This window comes from Mercenaria mercenaria, chromosome 17 (assembly GCF_021730395.1).
Source record: "Mercenaria mercenaria strain notata chromosome 17, MADL_Memer_1, whole genome shotgun sequence".
Lineage (NCBI taxonomy): Eukaryota > Metazoa > Mollusca > Bivalvia > Venerida > Veneridae > Mercenaria > Mercenaria mercenaria.
The window spans coordinates 33,550,895-33,574,842 of NC_069377.1; the positions used below are offsets into that span (position 1 = coordinate 33,550,895).

Below are 23,948 nucleotides of genomic sequence, written 5' to 3' on the forward strand. Positions count from 1 at the left end.
CGTGTTTATCATGAAAATGGCGCTCTATAAATCTGGTATAATAAATCAATAATTATAAACATTATTGAGCTTAGATTAAAGAATCAGTATTATACAAACCTGGACTAGAATGGTTCAAAATTCACGAAAATGTGAGCGTTATAAAGTATTTAGAACAGATTTTAAGTTTGAAGACTGTTTCAAATTATTACCATTAAATCTTGCGTTATCTGTATGCCATTTAAGAGGCCGTAATAATAAGTTGCCTACTAAAAAGGTTATATCTTTTAATATTGTCCGTGATGAGAGGACATGTCACTTGTATAATAATGCTGCCTTGGGTGATGAGTGTCATTATATTTTGATTGCCCTATTTTTTTATTTGGATAGACAGAATACATTCCAATTCATTACCATATTTCAAATGATAACAATTTTCAATGTTTGTTTCAAGGTTCTGATGAAGCTAGTCAGAAATTCTTAATTTATGTCAGGAATGCATATATATTCCGTTCAAAACCTACAGTAAGATTTTATAGTATCTGCTATGTATTATTACATGTATACGCTTTGTTCTATGTACATGTATTTGCAGGCTGAATATCTTGAAACGAAATCTTGATAAATTTATGAAACAAGCCCATGTGCATTTGTCTCCCTTGCGTAAGTAACATAGATGTACCGGTCTTGTCTTTGATGTACGTGGTCCAGAATGAGCAAAATAAATGTATAGGGTAGTTACAGACACATGCATTCTTTGTGGAGATGTGCATTTCATGGCTAAAAGGTCTTAACTGTTGAGTCCTAGAAAACTGCTTCTAAAATAACCTCTTCATGGAAGTTTTGAACATCGTACTCGGAATAACTTGAAACGTTTCTACAATATACATATAATTTATTACAGCCCCGATAATATATTTTACATATTTGACAGAATTGACAACATCACGTGGACTATGTCGAACTCTTTGTATCTTGCAAGTTAAAATGACAGAATATAAATTACAAGTTAAATATTACAAGGCCAAACGTTACACAAACGTAAGGATATGTCTTAATATCTATCAGAAATTTGATCAAAAACCTCCAGATATATGAGAAAAATTAAAAGTTCTCAAATCTGTAAGAAGATCATTTAATAGTCTTCGAATCTATAAGATCAAACGAACGTCTCCAAAAAGTATAAAATGATCAACTCAACTGATAAGTCTTCGAATCTATAAGAAGATCAATTGAAAACATAGAAAGCAAACAAGGAAATGCACGCTTGGTTTCCTGACGGTCTACTGAAATATGCAACAAACCTCACATTTCTAACAGCTGAAGTTCTTTTAAAAAATATATAGATCCGTGATTTCAGTGAAACTTTCCTTACCTCTAGTGTTTGGCTGATTAATTAAGGAATATAAGTTACTAAAAACGGCTAACCAGAGCTCGAGGCGGTGTAATTCCATGTTTACAAACGATATCTATTCAGCAGGACCGCGTTCCTTACCTACCTACGTCAACCTGTAATGTTCTGGTTTTCATTGTCAGCAATCAAAATATTGCCATTATCAAGTGCACACGTTGACTAGATACTGCAGTCTGTTTGATTGGTATTCAGCTTCACATTGTAGATTTTCTTGGTTTGAACCTCATAAAGACCCTGCTTCCTTTGCAGATTTTGCACCAGGGTAGAACCACCGACCATTCTTAAGCCAGCTGGATGGCTTCCTAACAAGAAGAATTCAACGATCCGAGTGCGGAACCCACATCGATGAGGAGGACAAATGCATTATCTCTGGACTTCTTTCTCACATATGTGATGACCTTCTGTGTTTTGTTTGGTTTAACGTTGCATCGACACAAATGTTTAGCTCTAGTGGCTCCTATGTGCAACCAAGCGAAACCGTTTGAACAACTTTGGTAGAGGACCATCCAGGGAACACCCATGCCAAGTTTCATCAAATCCATTCAGTTGTTTTGGAGAAGATGTTGTTTAAACACAATTGCTGACGAAGGACGACCGACACAGCATGATCACAATATCTCACCATGAGTACTTTGTGCTCCAGTGAGCTATAAATCTAGGCTCTTTCAGGGGTCAATAAGGGGCTGTAACTCCGGAACCTATTATTGTATCAGGAATCCAAGATCTATTGCTGTTAAAGATATTTTGCAAATTTGTATAAAATCAAACCATAAATGAAGTCTCTATATAACTGCAGAAGACAAAATAGCAAATTTTGGCCCTTTAAGAAGGCATAACTCTAGAACCCATGATGGGATCTGACCAGTTAACGAAAGGAACCGAGATAACATGCCAATACAAGTTGTGTGCAAGTTTGATTAAAATCGGTTGATAAATGTGGTCTCTTTCATGTGCACAAAAAATTGTGAACGGACGACAGACAACGGACATGCACAATCCTGATTTAACTTCTTAGTAGTTGGAAAAAAGGAAGAGATTAAATAACTAAAAAAATACTAGCTTTGGACAGAGGGTGCTACTACTTGACCACTGAGGAATTACTGTGTTTAAATTGTAAAGGCGGTGCATAGACTTATTCTCAGTTTGTATACATTTCAAAAATGCCTTTGGGCAAACAATATGTGTGTGGTTTGTAGTCCAAAAAAGTAAGGAGGGTAGCTTTTTTTTATTTCATGTGTGCTGCACCAGTTGTATTATGGTGTTAAAATGCTTGATACTATATAGCCATTTAACCATGTAGCATGTATATTCCTATCTTCTATGCTGCTTTTTATGTACCCTTTGCCTTTTAATTACCCTCTCTGTACTATGCTAACCAGCAAACGGAGTTCACATAAAAAAAGCAACAACAGTTTTTCACCATATGGAAAACATGACCCATACCCGTGGTATCGGGAATTTTTGCGGCATTTTTGTCAAAATTAGGAAAAAGTACAGATTTCAATATCCGTACCTGTTTAAGCCAATATTAACACAATTACTGATTTTTACGTTTAATTAACTGTAACACAGTATGATGAAACCTTTGGCTAAGTCTACTTCGTGAAGCCGCACATAGAGATTATTCATCAAACTTACATTCACACTTGTTGTAGCTTTTGATAATGATAATAAGGCTTTTAGAATTAAGTAAAAAATAAATGATGAATCAGATTGTCCTCAAACAGATGTTTTATAAACAATGTGAGAATTAAGAAAAAATATAATAGTTGGAAGAGAAAGTCATCTTACACATATAACTTTTATAATGTCGCTCTTGAATAAATAAAGTTTAATGTTTTAATGACTGTAAGTCTGGAAGACGTTGAGTCAATCTTCTCCAACATTGTTTTTCCCAGCAATTTTAGATTTCGCTGCATACTGAAAGAGTTCAACAACAATACCATTCTTTACATTTGATGAGGACAGTTCATAGCTCAGTAATGCTTCCAGAATCAATATATTTATTATCTTAGTGTTATCAGCTGACAGAAGTCACAAGGATATTCTATTGTGCTACAGAAGGCAATCATTGCATAAAATTTCACAATAAACTACAAAATAAAAAATAAACGCTAGAAAAACCTCAAACATATCAGGAGAAAGTATGCTTGAACGTTCGTATCCGAAAAGATGTTATCCTCCGAATTCCGAGTTATATTAGGTGCCCGCGAGCGTCGCTGACCGCTGTTTTTCCAATATAACTCGGTATTTTGGTTATTTAAACTTCATTATCCGTCTTTTCTTTATCTCAATTCAATGTTAGACATACTTAACCACAAACTGCAAAATAAATAGAATCATATGTAATTTGAACCGACGTATTTTGTGTTAATTTCAACTTGAAATTTCAGCCTTATAAAAACATTTTGACAAATTATTTATGAAAACATAACTAGGGCCTTGCATTTACATTTAAGATCATGGAGTCCATTTAATTTGTGTTTAAAAGAGTTCCGCTTAAGCCGGTGCTAGTGGGCGTGAGAGGTGTTGCACATTTCATTACCTCTCATGAACAGACTCAGTCAAACCGAGTCTGCTATTATTCTTCTTGGTTGCATTCTTTGCTTTCAAAGTATCTTTTTACAGATTTTATTAACTATCATAACAGAAATCTTTAAGTGTCGTATGGCGTCTGTTAAAAGTCGCCCCGTACTTGTATTCAGTGTTGTTATATTTTCTGGTCTTTTGGGATCATGGAGTCCATTCAATATATGTGTAATAGAGTCCCGCTAAAGCCAGGGCGTGAGAGGTGTTGCACATTTCATTACTTCTCATGAACAGACTCAATCAAACCGAGTCACTCTGCTGTTATTCTTCTTTGTTGCATTCTTTGCTTCCAAAGTATCTTTTTACAGATTTTACTAACAATCACCATAGCACTCTATCTCTAAGTGTCGTATGGCGGCTGTAAAAAGACCCCCGTACTTGGATTCAGTGTTGTTATATTTTCTGGTCTTTTGGGATCATGGCGTCCATTCAATATGTGTGTAATAGAGTCCCGCTTAAGCCGATGCTAGTGGGCGTGAGAGGTGTTGCACATTTCATTACCTCTATGAATAGAATCAGTCAAACCGAGTCTGCTATTATTCTTCTTGGTTGCATTCTTTGCTTCCAAAGGATCCTTTTACAGTTTTACAGATTTCATTATTTATAACTTTATCGCTAAATTACCGGTTATTTTCATACCGATGTATGTTTTCAATTTTCAAAATGGCGGGAAAAGTACGGCTTCGTATTTACAAATCAAGATGCGGGACATTCTCATCCAACAGAGGTTCAGTATCTCGAGTTCATCCGGGGAACCATGGTAGATCTCTGATATGCGAGAATAGATGCTGGAGTGAAGACATCGGTCGATTTTTATGACTTTGGTATCATAAATATTTCGTACTAAAAATTGGTACCCCAAAAAAATCGCACCAAAATAATCGGAAAAAAATGTTAGGGTCTGCGGGTACAATTACGGTTGGTCGGGTTCCCTGAGCCTCACATCTTTTTTTATTTTGGCCTTAATACTGTGCGATACATGTGATAATGTTCTTGTTGGTACATGTTCTAAATATATAAAGATAGCTTTTCATTCAGAGATTTAAGTATGTACCGATACCTTTATTATCCAGTTCTGTTAGTAAATTTACGTTCAATGACTACAAAGTACAATTTTCCTAAAAATCTATTGCGAAGATTGGGTCATAGTTGTGACCTTCAGAAGTGTTAACAGGATCAAAGCAATATTTATTAAGAATAAAATTGAACTTTTGAAGCTATCTTCTGCTTTAAAGAAGATTACTATCTGTTTTATAATCCAGGTTGAATAAAAGATGGCATTGTTTGTATTTCTAAACATATTGATTTAAATGTGAAATATAATACCAAAATTTAACACAAACAAAGGTTTAGATAGAGATTTAAGTATATTCAATAACCTTATCAGCATAAAAATATCTGGAGTGTGATTTTAGTCACAAAAAGTAGACGTTTAAAATAATCTTATGACATTCTGAAATATTTTTTATGTTTCGGACGTAGGGCTCTGTTTCCGGAAATAACATTAATAAAATATTATCAAATAACAGGCCTATATTGTTTATTTAATAAATCTCATGATTGTTTTGACAATAAGAAGTTTTGTTAGAGGCGAAAGCTTGGATATCAACACCATTGTGACTACTGATATTTTATCTTAAACATATAATATATTCCAGTATCAAAGTCATGGCAGTGCCAGGTCGAAAGGTTTCCGATTTTCATGGATCAGTATCTAAAGGTTCAGCAGAGGATTTTGACCACAGCTGTGAACCATGCCTGGCTATTGGTCAGCATGTGGAAGCTCATGGATTTTGCATGGACTGTCAGGAATATCTGTGCAAAAACTGTTTTGCTTATCATCGACGGATAAAAGCTACGAAACATCATAATCTTCTTGATGTAGATAGCATTGGCAAACACACCATTCATAGTGCAGATTCAGCATTGTGCGTCGAAAAGTGTCATAAACACCAAAATGAGTGTATCAAGTTTTTCTGCACAAACCATGAATTTCTCGGATGTACTGATTGTATAACTCTGAACCACAGGACATGTAAAATTGATTACATACCTGATAAATGTGCACGAATTGGAGATAGTGGCGAGTACAGGGAAACAATGAAAGAACTGGATCGAAAGATAAATGAAATGGATGCCATGCTCAAAAAGGCAACACTACAAGACAAGGAGGTGGATTCCTCCTATGACCTAGTCATAAAAGAAATTATTAAGTTCCGCAAAGAGATAAATGATCGCTTAGATCAATTACAACAGCAAATTCAGACAGATGCTGAGAAAAAGAAGTTCACAGATAAACAAAGAGTCAAAACGGTGATTGAAACATGTACAGCAACTTCTTCAGATATCATGAAATTCAAGTCAAGTCTTCAAGACAGCAAATCTTCCCAGCAGAATGGGCAACTTTACATCTTGATCAAGCAAGCAAAATCCAAACTAAAGTTGGATGATTTGAAGAATCTTCAAGAATCTTTGGATAAGACTAACATTCAATACATATTTGAAAGAAACAAAGAATTAGAGAACCTCCTTACTAACCAAGATATATTTGGGAAGTTGCATCTATCCACTACCCTGGTGAAGAAAGAGCAGAAGAACCTATCCATTACTCTGGTGACTCCAAGAAAGAAGAACGTATTTCATAAGTTAACTCAAGAAGGAGATATAAATGTAATGACAAAGTCTGATAAAAGGGAATGCTGGATCACAAAATGTGCAGTATTATCCTCTAACAAGGTCATGCTGGCTGATTACACCAACGACAAACTTAAAGTTGTGGACACACAAAGCAAAGCTGTGATAGAAGAGAAGAAACTTGACTCTGGACCATATGACATTGCTGTATTGCCTCAGAACCAGATTGCTGTAACAATGCCTGAAAGGAAAGAATTCCTTATAATGACAACAGCAAGTAAACTGTCAATCAGCCGAAGTATTCAAGTGAAAAAATATTGTAGAGGTATAACTTATCATCAACGTCATCTCTATGTGCTTTGCCAGGAATCAAATAGTGTGCTTATAATAGATATACAAGGTAAAGTCAATAACAAAATTTCCCTAACCAATGAGATATTTGCCAGCCCAAACTATATACTGCTCAGCGAAGATGCCAGACATATCTACATCAGTAACTGTAGCAGCAGCAGTGTTGTCAGTGTCACATTACAGGGTGATATATCAGCTGTATACAAGCACCAGGATCTTGGTAGACCAATGGGAATGGTGATGTTAGATGATGGATCATTGCTGGTGTGCTGCTACCATAACAACACAATACATCATATCTCAGGAGACTGGAAGAAAGGCCAGACAGTCTTAGATGGATTAATGCGGCCACAATCTATATGCTACAATCATCATCAACAAGAAGTCTATATTGCTGGATTATGTAGCCAGGTGAAGATTATGAAATAGAATCCACTGTGAAAATAACAAAATAACATCTAATCATGTCATTTTTGTAGCAATAAAGGGCTTAAAGACCTTACTTAAAGAATGTCCTTGTAAATAAAGCTTCATTCACAGCATGGAATGGAAACAAATTTCTGTTTAAACATATTTTACAACAGATGGAATAAATTAATCATACGTTTTTGTGAAAGATATTACTATTTATGTCATATTTATTATTCACTCAAATAAAAACGCAACATCTATTCAATAATCTTAAATACAAACAAACATGTACTTGTAATTTCATTACCATGTACACTTTCTTCAACGTGATTGGTTTATATTGTTAATTACAGTCACAATAATGGTCATTTTAATTGGTCAGTTATTATATGTTAAGAGTGAATGTATTTTAAAGACAGCAGGTTTCTAATATAAGAGAACTGATTTGGATTTCCAAGAAGAAACATTATGGTCTTCCACTAGAATACTAGAATTTTTTAATACTTAAAGCTTTTTTTCTATTTGTTATATTCTACGGATATTCGTGTGAAAACTGTTGATTGTTGACTATTTAAACTGTGTGGTTTTCCAATGAAGAATAATAAAGAAGGAAATCTAGAACTGTGTTTTATCATGTGGGCATAATAAGTGGTGCATTTAACTTCCATCGTATTTTTCGGTATTACACGAACAGGGGAGAATATGTGATAGCTGAAATTTCTGGTCCAGGTTTTTTGAAGTAATTGTTTAGGCCAGACTGTTGATTTAATATTTTAGATGTTTGTATTTTCAATATATGTAGTAATGTATTGTGTTGTACTTTTAGCTCACCTGTCACAAAGTGACAAGGTGAGCTATTGTGACCGCTTGATGTCCGTCGTCCGTAGTGCGTCGTCCGTCGTCAGTCGTCCGTCGTGCGTCGTGTGTCCGTCAACAATTTTTAAAAAAATCTTCTTCTTGAAAACCATTGGGTATAATTACACCAAACTTCACAGGAATGATCCTTGGATGCCCCCCTTTCAAAACTGTTCAAAGAATTGAATTCCATGCAGAACTCTGGTTGCCATGGCAACTGAAAGGAAAAACTTAAAAAATCTTCTTGTCCAAAACCAGAGGGCCTAGGGCTTTGATATCTGGTGTGTAGCATTATCTAGTAGCCCTCTACCAAAATTATTCAAATTATCCTCCTAGGGTCAAATATGGCCCCGCCCCGGGGGTCACATGGTTTATATAGACTTATATAGGGAAAACTTTGAAAATCTTCTTGTACAAAACCACATGGCCTAGGGCTTTGATATTTGGTATGTAGCATCATCTAGCGGTCCTCTACCAAGATTGTTCAAATTATCCCCCTAGGGTCAAATATGGCCCCGCCCCAGGGGTCCCAAGTTTTACATAGACTTATATAGGAAAAAAATCTTCTTGTCTGAAACCACAACACTTAGACCTTTGATATTTTGTTTGTAGCATTGTCTTATGGTCCTCAACCCAAAATTGTTCAAATTGTACCCCTTGGGTGAAAAGAGGCCCTGCCCTGGGGGTCCCAAGTTTTATATAGACTTATATAGGAAAATAGGAAAAAGCTTTAAAAATCTTCTTGTCTGAAACCATACGACCTAGGCTTTTGATATTTGGTAGGATGCATTGTCTAGTAGTCCTCTACCAAAATTGTTCAAAATATGTCCCTGGGGTTAAAAGAGGCCCTGCCCTGGGGTCACTTATTTATTATGTGAGTTATATAGGAAAAATACTTAAAAAAATCATCTGGTCCTATTTTCAAGACTGTTTAATTATAATTACCTGATAATGTCACTTGACTGTGACCTTGACCTACTGACCTACTTTCTTGTTTTTTAAGATACAGCCTTGAAATTTTGATGACATACACAGTTTTGCACACAAATCGTAAAACTGAATTTCATTGACCATGAATGTGACCTACTGACTTTCTTAATATTTTATCAACAGTTTGAAATTTGAAACATGTAGCTCATATTACTCAGGTGAGCGATCCAGGGTCATCATGACCCTCTTGTTACAAGATTTCCATTAAGTCAGAAAATCCTTATTTCTAAAACTTGCTTTCCTGTTCTATGTAATAAAAAGGCTACACTAGTTAATCCATAATTGATAAAGGAAAGCTGATGTAACTATTTTGACAACAATGTAGAATACTTTAAGAAATATGACTTTAATCAAATGTTAATCAGTTTGGTAATCTAAAGTATCTTAGCACCTCTATTGTTTTGTTAGCTATGGCAGCTTATACTAAAATGGTTTAAGACAAGCTGTAGAAATCTATCATGTTTCACTTAAGCCGTGAAGTTAATAATTTCATTGGTTAATTTAAATTAAAAGGGGACAGTCCTTACTTCTCTGATTTTACAATTTATTCACAGCATTTTCAGAATATGAAATCTTTCTTTTGTTAAGGGACTTGATTTTTAGCAACAGAACGGTTAAGACCTGTAAATGTTCTGGTGGCATAACTTAGCCACATTGGTATATTAATGACTTTAACTTAGTCAGCCTTAAACAAGAATAGTTCAAAATGGCTTATTATTAATCTTAAAGGAAAACAATTATGTAGTTACAATAAAATGGTTTCATTAAAGTTTTACAATTCATAAAGTTGGATTTATAACATTACAATATTGTGATATACGACTGTTATTGCTGAGAATTGTTATTATTTAAATAAACCCTAGTTCTAAACATTGGATTGTATTTATTTGCACTGGACTGTGTCGTAGCGCGGCAAGCCAACAGATCAGCATCACAGGGGCTCTGCCAGAGCTATTCTCCATTTTCCCTGTGTCTGCCCTGAAATGTTTGTTGATGAGGTAAAACCCTAGACGGCCCTTAACCACCCCACGACCGACAGGGGCTGGGTGCCCCGTACGACAGATACTCGAAACATGATCTTTGTCACAACTGTGTACATATATGGAGCTTGTGTTTTAATTCAGGTAAATACAGAATCAAAAGCATGTATTTACATCAAGATAGGTGTAGTTGTAGTTACAATGCCCTTGTTCTAAGAGTGACCTTTACCATAGTGGAAAAATATCTAAACATTCAGCTCTATCAAGCTATCTACAGACAAAGTTCCATCACGATATCTCATTCATTGTAACAGTAACATTGACCCCAAATACAATCCTAAATTATTTCTTCATACAAGCTTGCTATACACCAAGCCTTGTAACAGAATGTCAGTCCTAACATCATTTGTCCCTCATCTATGTGGGTTCGAGCTTCACTCGGGGCATTGAATTCTTCATGTGAGGAAGCCATCCAGCTGGCTTATGGAAGGTCGGTGGTTCTACCCAGGTACCCGCCCGTGATGAAATAATGCACGGATAGGCAACTGGGGTCTTCTTCCACCATCAAAGCTGGAAAGTCGTCATATGACCTGCGACGTTAAACTCAACAAAATAAATAAAAATCCTTATTTAATTTATAAGGGCTGTTCCTGGAAAAAAGGCCGTGGGGTGGGGACGACGACTTTCAAGTTAAAATTTAGTTGGCGGGGGTGTAAAATGGTTGAAATTGTGTTGGTGGGGTTTAATAAAGTAAACAAAATGTTGTAGGTGTGTGTGGGTGGGGTTAAAGTCTGTTAAAATTGTGTTGGTTTGGGGTATTTTTGTCCCAAATTGTCCCGCATATTTGTTTTTATAATATTTTTTTCCCATTAAAGCTAAGCATTCAATTCTTAAAACTCTGCTTGAAATTAAGTCAGGTACGAATTCAATTGCATATGAAAACTATCGCAATTTTCACGAAGTGTTATTTTCATAGAAGATCAGTTCCACGATGGAGCACATGAGGCTGAAGCAAATCATTGGCTAGTTCTGGCTACCATAGTGGTTGAGCTGATCTTTAACAGCTAATAGTTTATACATATAAGTGTTCACTGATTTCTTAATACATGTAAGATTTTCACTGGAAGTATTTTTACAATTTGATTTTCCTATCCTTGTTGTTAAACCAAGATAGTAATATTTTAGCATAGGTATGAATTTAATAAACATATTTTGCTGAAGAAATAATATGAATACATTATTAAGCACTATTGTATTAAATGTGTCAAATACTTGCATTGACAAGTACATATTTTGCCAAAATCCATTAGAAATGCAAATTTTTATAATTATTATATTGCCTATCTCGGTTGCGCAACCAAGATTGAAAATAGATGTATTCAAAAGCTACAAGATGTTTTAAATCTTTTTTTTTGTTTCGGGTAGTTTAAATATCACAATACTTGATGCAAATGTAAAACTAGAAATTTTATGGAATCTAAAGAAATAGTCCTTTTTTGAACACTTGTATATCAAAGGGGGGTAATTACAAACTTCCATGAAAATTAATTGAATATATATTTCGAGAATGGATCTAATTCTCTAATGGGCCTTTCTGTTCCTTATATAAATTCAGTTGTACTCTGTTATACAAATAGCTTGAATTGACTCTACTGGTACTGATGATAAACCCGGACAGATGATAAAGTCGACCACCAGGGAATTATTCGATTGCAATTGGTTATTTATATAATTGAACACACCTTCTAATAGCAACCACATACAACACCAACAAAAACAAAATTGTTTAACAAAATATTTATCAAAAATTAATGGGTTCAAGAAGGTTATTTAGTTTATACATAATTTATTTTTAGGTCGATTGTGAAGGAAGTTCTACAACTTATATTAATCACTCTCGACACCTCATTCCTGATGGAATCCATCGCCACGAGGGTATGAGAGAAGAGGCCAGTTTCTGCCCTTTTAATGCTGAGCGCCAAGCAAGGGAGCCACTGGTACCATTTTTCACGTCTTTGGTATGACGCGGCCGGGGATCGAACCCACGACCTCCAAAGGTTATTTTACGCATGCCTCACTGTCAACACATAAAGGCCTGACATTGGGACACTTTTCATTATTTGATCCGGAATGACTGTTGCAGCATTTTTGGGAAAGTTTCAATATAATACTATGAGGAAAATTTTGTAAATGACAAAGTGGTCGAATTTATCATCAGTCAACGTTCGTACAGTCCCCATCTTACATACCCCTTTCAGGGCCTCACTTCATGTGAGTTTGCTTACTAAATATAAATTTGAATTATGTAAAGTTTTCAGCAAATGTTAAGCTTTATTTTGATACTAACCATTGATAACAATTTGCAGAAATAAAAAAAAGTTACAGGTAAAAACCACATTTTCTGTCAGGGTTTATATTCAGTACCAGTATAATCCAAAAGAACCAGGAAATATAACAACACTGAATCAAAGTACGGGAAGACATGTTTCTGCAAGTAATAGAAATGTGATCGTTTGGATTTGTTTCCAATGAATACAATATGTGTATGATGTCTGATCAAACGCGCCAACCCGTATTGGCTTGCTAGTTGATCGTTTTGGCGTGTTGGTGTGCTAGTGCTAACACACGCTAGAACAAAAGAGTAGATATCAGCCACCGTAACACATGTAAGTGTATAAAAGTGCTTATAATGTGTTAATAAAGGTCACGATGACGTCCGTTACTAGAACAAATTTAGCAATTTTTTTTTCATATAAAGACGTCTCTGAACAGAAATACAACGTCGTAACTGTTACCTACGAACTTTTATGACCTATACATTTTCGGAAACTGCATTGAAGGGACTTTTTATATTTGCATAATTTACTTATGTGAGCCTTTTACTGAGCCAAAAATAACATTTCGTTATTACTACAATGCCTTAACTTTCAACCCAGTTTTTGCAAGTTCGTCGCGTGAGTGGAACGATGCTCTATCTACCATTTTTTAAACGTGGCGAAAATCGCTTCCAAAGTTTAACTCTCGTCTAGTTTCTTTATTTCTGGGCGAAAAAGATGATAAATATATCTACTTGTTCCTTGCGTTTAGTTCTTTCAGATTGTAAACACTTTCAAATACATTTCGTTTTTACTTTTCTGCAATTATACATTTTTCACTTTGGAGATAGAGCAAATTTGAAAAAAAAAATATTAAAGGTGTATTGCTCTATCGGGAGGTAGAGCACTGTAAATTTACAAAACTGGACATAGAGCAAGATGATATTTATTACAATTGTATATGGAAAATAGGGCAAGAACTCTTAAACAGTAATTGCAGTCGCTGTACTCATTTTGAAATTAAAGGAGGATTGGTTTTGGTTTTAGTATCGTCAAACTGACATAATATTATAGGCCATATTGCAACTTTTAAGATTGTCATTGTGGAGGAGGACTCTAGGTGCATTATTTTTGGCACGGGCGGATACCTGGGTATATGACTTTCTTCGTGTCAGCTAGATGGCTTGCTCACATAAAAAAGCGAGGTTTCAAACAGTGGTGAGGGGCAGGTGTTCAAAAATCAGAAGATTTGGACTGATTTGCCAATTTTTTACCATGCTGTCCAAATTCTTCAGAGTTAACTGAACTACTACGCTACAGACACAATTTATTATTAAACTAGGCATATTGGTCGAAATTATTTGCAGATGGGTATTCGTAAAACCCCATCGTAGTATTGTGTTAAACAACAACAAAAAGATTTTAAAGTTTAATTACTCAGTGACCGCAATAAATATTATCAACAATGAACAACAGATCTAAAATCGTTTTAAGTTGTAACTATTCAACATGTATTTGCCAAATACAACTAGCTTTTCATTACGCTGAGTAAGATTGTCCATGTTTTGTTATCAGTTGGCATTAAGTTTGACATAATACTAAGCATTATAACAATACCTAATAACATTGTCTTTGCAATTAAATATTCTCAGTAATAACTGTATTCTTTCACAAAACAACAGTTTTTATATTATGTTCAATTTCTGCATGTAACACAATGTGTTATTCATGTCTCTTTTTAGCTATTAGTATAGGTGGATTGTACGGCGTCCATCGTCCGTCTTCCTGCGTCAACAATGTACTTAAAAATGTTCTCCTCTGAAACTGCTGGTTACATTTATACCAAAACTTGGTCAGTAGAATTTTCAGATAGATCTCTTTCAAATTTTACCAAATGGTTAATGTTGGCCCCTGAAGGGCCACCAGGGCAGAAAAAGTAGGAAAAACATCTAAAGAACTTCTCATGAACCTCTTGGTGGATCTTCATCAAACATAGTCTGTAGCATCATTTTAATATCCTCTCCCAAATTTGTTCAAATGGGGACGATTGGCCCCTTTGAGGGGTTACCAGAGCTAAAATTTGAAATGCCTTTAAATGATTTATTCTCATGAACCACTCGATGGATCTTCTTCAAACTTGATTTGTAGCATCATTATAAGAATCTTCACCAAAATTGTTCTGTTGGGGGCATTTGATCCCTTTCAGGGGCTGTTAGATTTCAAAATAGAAATACCTTTAAACGACTTCTCATGAACCACTTGATGGATATTCACCAAACTTGGTATAGAGATCAGTATAAGGTCCTTTCTCAAATTTGTTTGATTAAGGGCACTTTGTCCCTCTTAGGGGCAACTAGAGCTACAAATAGAAATACTTTCTTGTCATGAAACCGCTTGACGAATCTTCATCAGAGATGGCCAGTGGCATCATTGTAGGGCTCTCTTCCAATTTTATTCAAACGGAGGCTGTTTGCTCTTTCTAGGGCTTAAAAATTAAAACTACCTTTAATGACTACTTCTAATGAACCACTCAATGGATTGTCATCATTCTCGGTCCGTAGCATCATTATAAGGTCCCTCCATTTCTTTTTAAATTGTGGGTTGGGGTGGGGCGCTTGGCCCTCTAAAGGGCCACTAGACCTAAAGCTACAAATGCCCTTAAATGACTACTTCTCAACCGCTTGATGGATCTTTATCAAACATTTATTAGGTCCTTTAACAAATTTATTCAATTAGTGTGGCCTCTTTTAGGCTGCCAGAGTTAAAAATAGAGATATCTTTTACTAAATTCCTCTCTAACTCCTGAATGGGTCTTCATAAAACCTTGTCTGGAGCATCATTATAAGGTCCTTTACCATGTTATGTCTTATAGGCAAATAGGGACACTTTGGCATATGTCTTATAGGCAAATAGGGACACTTTGGCCCTATCAGGGACCACTAGAGTTGAAAAAGAAATAACTTAAAATGATTTCTTACGATGGTTATGTGTTTTGGTGCTTGACAGCAAGATGATGATAAAAAATAATGACCAGCTTAAAAGATTTTCACCAACCCTAGTTAGAAGCAAAGTCAGATTGTTAAGGTTTTCTTTAGTTGAAGGATTTAGGCCCATTTAGGCCTCTTGTTAACTTTTCACATAATTCTGACAATTAAATCAAGGCTCAAAGATATTACATCGCAAATAGTATGTCCCTGTCATACCTTTCATACTAATCTTATTGTATATATTCATTTTAGTTTCTGCATGTCCGCGTACTCAAAACTGGTGGCATACATTTCAACTTAATACTGAGTATCATAACAAGAATTCATAGCATTAATTTTACAACTAACCATTTGCAGTCGCAGCACATATCTTTCATATTCGGTACAGTTACATCATGTGATACTTTAATAGTTTTGTGGCATTGATTTTGATTCACACAAACCATTTGTAATAAGTATTGACTACTTGAAATTCTAAGAAACATCTATTCTCTCTCACAAACACAATCGTTATTTATATTCCTCACAGTTTCCTCATGTACGTACTTTCATTTAGCATCCGTTTGAATTTCACCATTGCATTCCCTGTTTGATATTTGTCTTTGTTTTTTAAGTACATTTAATTTTCTCTGGTGACAAGGGTTGCAAGTTTAACGATAGGATTTTTGCATCTGGTAGTAGGGATATTGTACTGCCAATTCTTGTTGTTCTACAAATGCTGCATTCAGCAAAATTTCCATAGCTAAAAAAAGTGATCAACAACAAAATTAGTTGATGCCTTATTGTAACTTTGTAAAGTAAAATATGTTCTGTTTTTGTTTTATTTCTACTGCTCTTAATTAATATAATAGACAATAACACAAATTTGCTTCACGGAAACATGTTTGCAAATACCGCTGTTATATTCAGAGTTATTTCTCAAGATACAGCTTCAGAATGATGAAAATAGCTTCTATCCGAAATATACATCACTACAGGTTTGTTGAAAAATCTTGCATGTATTTTCTTGCCTACAGCTTGACAAAGCTATGTGTTTGTATAAGTATTAAAATGATAAAATAATTAAGCTATGTAAGCAATCTCACCTATGCATGCCGTGTAGGTAGGCATTCTAAGTATATTTCAAACATGCTACAACGCCTATCCGCCATATTTTGTTGTGATCACATACATGTAACTGTGTATTCTTTTGGTTAAAATGGAGTTAGAGCAATTCTGGATTAAGTTACCTGGAGATAGAACACTCCTTTACAAAGTCTAATGATGATCACATGATGTTAGTTTATGTGTATGATTGGTCAGAATAATTTTAAACATTACAGTGCTTTAAGTCCTGGAGATAGAGTACTTTAATCGTTACTGTTACATTCAAACAGAGGACACAGAGCAAAGTAATGCCCAGGATCTTCCTCTATGACGTCAAAAGTTACGTTTTCTTGCTCCAGAACGATAGAGCTCGGCGAGACAAACAAAATGATGTAAACATCTCATTTTTTCAAAAAATGGAGATAGAGCACTATAAGAATCAGGCGACGAGTTTTAAAATATTTACCGAAGAGAAACGTCATATCTGCCACATACAACATTTTCAAGATTGCATATCATGCAATTTTGAATACAACAATTATTGTCGACTGTAAAATGGCGTATAAACAGTGTCACCAGCACTAAATGTATTATACGACAATTAGCATTGCCATTATTGAAAATCTTTCGCTGGGAGATTACAATACGGATATGAACAGTTTCTGTTTGAAATATATAAAACCATTTTTTTTTCATTTTTCTCAAAGGTACTGTTTCAGTTACGACATTTTATTACTTGGACGTCAACAATTAACTCATATTTCATAACTAGGAATGATTCAAAATATTTTTAATTTTGTCGTATTGTTTAACGGAATGTTAATGTTCTTGGTATTTTTATTTAACCGAAGTTGTTTTATTAATATAGTTCTTTAGCAGATTTTTTAACATATTGTCTTTTCAAACCGTTTTTGGTGGCTGCTGCCACCAGTGTCAAAAAGAATACTCAGTTTGAGAAATCTTGTCAGTTCTTAAGACCATCCTAACAACACAACCAAAAATAGTTCCAAGCTTTCCAAGTAAACAATTATCTACACAACGTGCAGAATATGCAAAGCTACAATATATGCCTTAATACCTTTTTAATGTAAATTTGGCGACTAAAATCAATACAAACTGAAGTCAACGTTTTAATTAAAACAACCACGTGTATGAATACAAATATGCAAATTTATGGTCACGTGAATAAACGATGACCTCATGTCACCTGAACTGGAGCGATGATATTGATTAGCTATTGCATAGTACTGCCACAGAGGTCACGTAGCTTATAACGTAGAAAAGGTAACTTATATATATAGAAACATAGCCTGGGAATCCAGACTGACAATTCAAAAATGTTTCCTAACCGCAGTGTCACATGTATAACTCCCGAAATTTAAGGCTTTATTTGATAAAGGACAATTACTTCTGCTAGCAATAATCCGCGGCTAAAAATAGAAACGGAATTTCAACGGAAAAGCTTCCAAACATTTCCGGTCCATAGACAATACCAGTTTGTACCTCTGATAGCTTTTCCAGCAAGTTGTAACACTTTTCAAATATGTCAGAACAAACTTTAATTTTCGTCATAGCTGTCAAATTGCAAGATATTATATTAATGCAACCCTAGTGATCTAAGAATGTTACTGAATTTTCGACTGCCTTGTCTCGTTTTCGTTTCAAGCACGCAAAATATGACCACATGTTAATTAGGCTATTTATAGAAAATCGATAATCAGCAGTGATATGGATTTCCTCAGGCGTTGGTAGTACCGTACTGCCAATTAACACTAATTAGCGCAAATTTAGTGAGATGCTTTATGAACAGGACAGTAATTATTGATATAACTTGAACATGTACAGTTCATCGTTATATCAAGAACAAAATATACTAGAACATCCTTAGCAATACGAGAGTGAACAAATAAAAGAACATTCAGTTAAAATTCATTCGATATTGTTTGCAGTGTGACCTGCCGTGAGAATCAAAGACATATCTAAATAATATTCCCTCACGGATAATCTTCCTTCAGCAAATGTACAATATAAGATACTATATGTATGCATAGATACACATGTATTCGGTACAATTTCGTCTGACAAAACACGAATTATCAACGTGGAAACCCACAGGTCGCCCAAGGTGGCAAATGTTGCAAGCTCGCTTTGACCAAGTTGTGCTACTGTATCACGATTTCATCAACTTGTAAGCCCGTGAAAGTGGGCGCAGCGATGATACTAATACTCGCCTTTTTGAAACGGCAATCTGTCAGACTGCAAATCGTCAGATAACAGATTTGACCAACTTAAAAATTGAATTGTTTCAAGACAGATTCTGCTCACTTCAGCTATATTCATTCGAGTCGCACCATGAGAAAAACAACATAGTGCATTTGTGACCAGCATGAACCCAGATCAAACTGCGGATCCACACACTCTGGTCAGGATCCTTGCTGTTCGCTAACGGTTTCTCTAGTTGTAATAGGTTTTGAAAGCTAACAGGATGGATTCTGACCAGACTGCGCGGATGCACAGGCTGGTCTGGATCCATGCTGGTCGCAAACGCACTATGTTGGTTTTCTCATGGTGTGTCTCAATATATCTGGATTGATACAAATATATGTATAATCAAAGCCTTGAGATGTCTGGTGGTTGCGGGTTTTGCTAGAGTTATTTTCATTTTAAATGCCAATCTATAAATATACATGTATAAGAAAATACTAATATGCCTCGATCTAAGATAAACTCTGCCTGACCTTACATGAACAGCTGGAAGTCAGTGATGTAACCATTGGCCAGTGTGAATGGATAGAGGATGAATAAGAACTGCTTGATCATTGATAATTCATCCGCATTGTTCATGAATGGGACCACTTTGTGTAGCACATGAACCAATTCCTTTGGATGTGATTTGGAATCAAATAAAGATGCTACATGATTGTCAGAAATACACCCGCAACCAAAAATTAAAACGGTTTCGTTTCGCCAGTTACATATTTTTCGACTTTTTTCTCGGTCTGACTAAAGTTGTAAGTTTGTCTGACTTAATGTCCAGCATTTTTGCGAAGCCTGCTGTCATTTCTAGCGAACTTTTGAGTATAACAGATGGAGTGATAATTAATGCACCTCTAAAATACACTGGCTGCAGAGCTGACATTCTGAGATGCATTTGTGGTGCTTGTTTGTGTTGTTTTCTTTCACAAAAGTCTCATCTATCTGATACGGACTAAATCAGTGTGTATAATAATTCATGACAGACACTGCCCAAAAGCTTTAAAAAGAAATCTTAAAAGCTGAATGATTTGGAGAAAAAGCTTATACTATTTATTCATAGTAAAACATCTTCGATGTAATTTATGTTATAGTTTTCGTCACAAATAATCAAAAAGGATCAAAACTATTCGTTAAAGACTGAATCAGTGTGTATGTAAACAATGACTGGCAGTGAAAAAGGATTAATTTTGAAACCAAAGCCGAATATTAAATAAATGCAAAAAAAAGTTCTTATGGTTTATATTAACAATTCCTCAGTTGTCGCTTTCTTTGTAATATTTTAAACATTGATTAGCAGCCACCATCAGCGCTTTGAGCGCTTTGATTTTCCCTTCATCTTATCTATTGTATTGGCTACCTGACTTCTATCACACACATGTACACAATAACTGTTTATTACATACGGTGTTCCGTTGGGACAATCGTGACTTTTTATTGAATTTTAAACCGCGATGTACGATGGTACGATGACGAAAACGCGATGGTGCGATGGCACGATGATGAAACAACGATGGTACGATGGTGAAAACGCGATGGCACGATGATGAAATCGCGATGATGCGATGGTACGATGGTGAAGTGTCGATGTAATATCGCGTTTTCATCATCGTACCATCGCGTTTTCACCATCGTATCATCGTACCGTCGCGTTTTCATCATCATACCATCGCGTTTTCACCATCGTGCCATCGCGTTTTCATCATCGTACCATCGCATTATCACCATCGTACCATCGCGTTTTCACCATCGTACCATTGCGTTTACACCATCGTGTCATCGCGTTTTCACCATCGTACCATATCGTTATCACCATCGTACCATCGCATTTTCACCATCGTACCATAGCCTCCCGGTGGTCATGCGCAGTGGTACAGTATATATGTCAGTAAAATACAGGCTTGATACAATCACATTTTCACATTGCACTATATGTACCTTCTACATCCTAACAAGAATAAGCTGAGTTTGAATAATATCATGTGACTATTACACCCAGCTTTTTATTTACTCTCATGCATACAAAAAATACAAAGGACGTGGCCTTGAAGATATTGCACAGTTTTCAGTTTTAATGAACTGAGCACTGAACATTTTGTAAAACATTTTGCAAAACAGCAGAATCTAAATGGTAAATTTCTTCTCACAAAATACATTGAGATACATTCATCTATTGTTGAAAAAAAAAACAAGTGCACGGAACTACGCATTTCTAACCGGAAGGCGATGCTACGATGGTGAAAACGCGATGGTACGATGGTGAAAACGCGATGGTACGATGGTGAAACCGCGATGGCACGATGGTGAAAACGCGATGGTACGATGGTGATAACGCGATGGCACGATGGTATGATGATGAAAACGCGATGGCACGATGGTACGATGGTGAAAACGCGATGGTACGATAATGAAAACGCGATATTACATCGACATTTCACCATCGTACCATCGCATCATCGCGATTTTGTCATCGTGCCATCGCGTTTTCACCATCGTACCATCGTTGTTGCATCATTGTGCCATCGTGCCATCGCATTTTCGTCATCGTACCATCGTGCATCGCGGTTTAGTATTAAATAAAAAGTCACGATTGTCCAAACGGAACACCGTAATTACATGAGTACCTATAAATAGTAACAAATTTGTGCTGAAAATTCTCCAGTTATCGCATAGCGTCATGCATTATCACATTATTATAATTTGCCCCGGGGCCAAAATCGATAATGATCCTGATGTTAGCGCGGGAAATTAACGTCCTTAAGCAGAAATGACGTCATGACGTTTCATGGAGGTAAAACAGAGAATATTTCAGTTGTAATTTATAATCTTTAGTGTAACGTCATGTATTCTTCGTGAAATAACTTATTTTCAACCTTAAATAATGCTATAAGCAACATTGTATAACTATCAAGGCATTTGATTATATACAGTAAATAGTCTCTTATACATATAATATAAAAACTGAAAAGCTGAAAGTTTATATGCCAGTAGATGCCAGTACCCATAAAAATGACACACTAAATGTTTCTTACTATATTATAGGTAAATATTTCTTGCATACCAGACGGGGATTTCCGGTATTTTTATCGGTGCTGGAAAAATCCATCTTACACCCCGGGGTGTAAGATGACTCTCGTGCTTTAAATGACGTATTACGAACTACATATATGTAGAAGATTTATGTAGTTATTTATATTTTATTTCGAAAAAACGGAATAAAAATCCAATACCTTGACGGTTCCTCTTTGTTCCTGATAGTATATTTCTCGATTCAAAACACGTTATTTTATCAAAAATTCATAACGTTACGCTGGAACTGATAACACAAAACCGGAACTAAACATTGTTAATTGTCTTTGAAACGTCATGACGTCTTTCCTGTTTACGTACGTTGATTTCCCGCGCTTTGTTTAAATACGCTGCTATAAGAAATAGTTCTAAAAAGAAAGCCGTTCGACTGATTTTATTTTTATCATTATATCTTGATATCGGTATGCAAGAAAAAGATTCTGTCACTGGTTGTAGGTGCAGATGGGAATATCCGGCTCTCGGGTAACTGTTTAGGCGGTAACTCGGTAGGAACCTCGTTACCGCCTAAACAGTTACCCTCGAGGCCAGAAATTCCCATCTGCACCTATAACCAGTGAAAGAATCTTATAGTAATAAACAGGTAAATACATGGGAGAGTGGTGCCTTTGAGTGATAATGGCCCTGGAAGAAGATAATAGCTCTCGGGCTTATACCCTCGGGCTATTATCATCTTGCCAGGTCCATTATCACCCAAAGGCACCACTCTCCCATTTATTAACCTATACGCACTGTATACATCGTGGGTGGGTGAGATGATAAGAAATACAATACATCATTGAGACAATGATTATATTTACACAATCTGACTAAAGTACATCTCCAATTACGATACGCTTAGGATCTGAAGATATTGATAGCCTCGTTCTGACTACCCTTCCGCTAGCCAATCAGAGCCTTGCTTTCAACATTTTTAAAGTGAAAGTAGAAGTTTAAAAAGTCTATATTTAGCCTGGGTTTATCATTTTTACAATTCTTATGACGACCACATCGCGACTACGCCCTCGTGTTTTGAGAGAAATCATATTTCACGGTACGGACTTGTTCACGCAAGGTGTCAAACAGCCGGTTAGTTCAGTCGGTAGAGCACTCGGCCTGTAAGCGGTGGGTCCCGGGTTCGAGTCCCGGACTGACTTCACATTTTTCTCACCCTTTGACATTTGACGCTATTTTGATGGTTCAGCCAAATGCTTGTTGAAACGAGTCTGTGCTTGATTCAAATAAAAATAGATTTGCGAAAATAAAAATAGCAATATCGGAAATCCAAATTTACAGAAAGATGAATGTGAATGGGTCATCCTCAGATCTTCGTTTAGAAGATCAAGAACTTTAGTCAGATTGATATTTACATATTTCAGCTTTTAAACAAAAAACATAGGTTAGCAATCATGTTATCTAAGCAATTTGTACCAACTGAGGCATCAGAAATTTAATAGCCTCGTTCTGACTACCCTTCCGCTAGCCAATCAGAGCCTTGCTTCCAACATTTTTAAAGTGAAAGTAGAAGTTTAAAAAGTCTATATTTAGCCTGGGTTTATCACTTTTACAATTCTTATGACGACCACATCGCGACTACGCCCTCGTGTTTTGAGAGAAATCATATTTTACGGTACGGACTTGTTCACGCAAGGTGTTAGACAGCCGGTTAGCTCAGTCGGTCGAGCACTCGACCTGTAAGCAGTGGGTCCCGGGTTCGAGTCCCGGACTGACTTCACATTTTTCTCACCCTTTGACATTTGACGCTATTTTGATGGTTCAGCCAAATGCTTGTTGAAACGAGTCGTGTGCTTGATTCAAATAAAAATAGATTTGCGAAAATAAAAATAGCAATATCGGAAATCCAAATATACAGAAAGATGAATGTGAATGGGTCATCCTCAGATCTTCGTTTAGAAGATCAAGAACTTTAGTCAGATTGATATTTACATATTTCAGCTTTTAAACAAAAAAACATAGGTTAGCAATCATGTTATCTAAGCAATTTGTACCAACTGAGGCATCAGAAATTTAATGATTA

The 23,948-nt window shown here is 35.7% G+C and overlaps 2 protein-coding genes across 2 annotated transcripts in view; one reads left to right on the plus strand and one right to left on the minus strand.

Annotated features, from left to right (window-relative positions):
• LOC123543277 (E3 ubiquitin-protein ligase TRIM71-like) overlaps positions 1-23,948 on the minus strand; it is a 201,560-nt gene that overhangs the window by 141,718 nt on the left and 35,894 nt on the right. The gene's annotated exons all lie outside the window — the stretch shown is intronic.
• Positions 5,651-7,396, plus strand: LOC123536503 (uncharacterized). The gene has a single exon (XM_045319718.2). It carries the CDS (start codon positions 5,651-5,653, stop codon positions 7,394-7,396), a length of 1,746 nt encoding a protein of 581 aa, XP_045175653.2.

Coding starts and splice junctions, on each gene's coding strand:
- LOC123536503 (XM_045319718.2), top strand. CDS start 5,651: ATGGCAGTGCCAGGTCGAAAGGTTTCCGATTTTCATGGATCAGTATCT.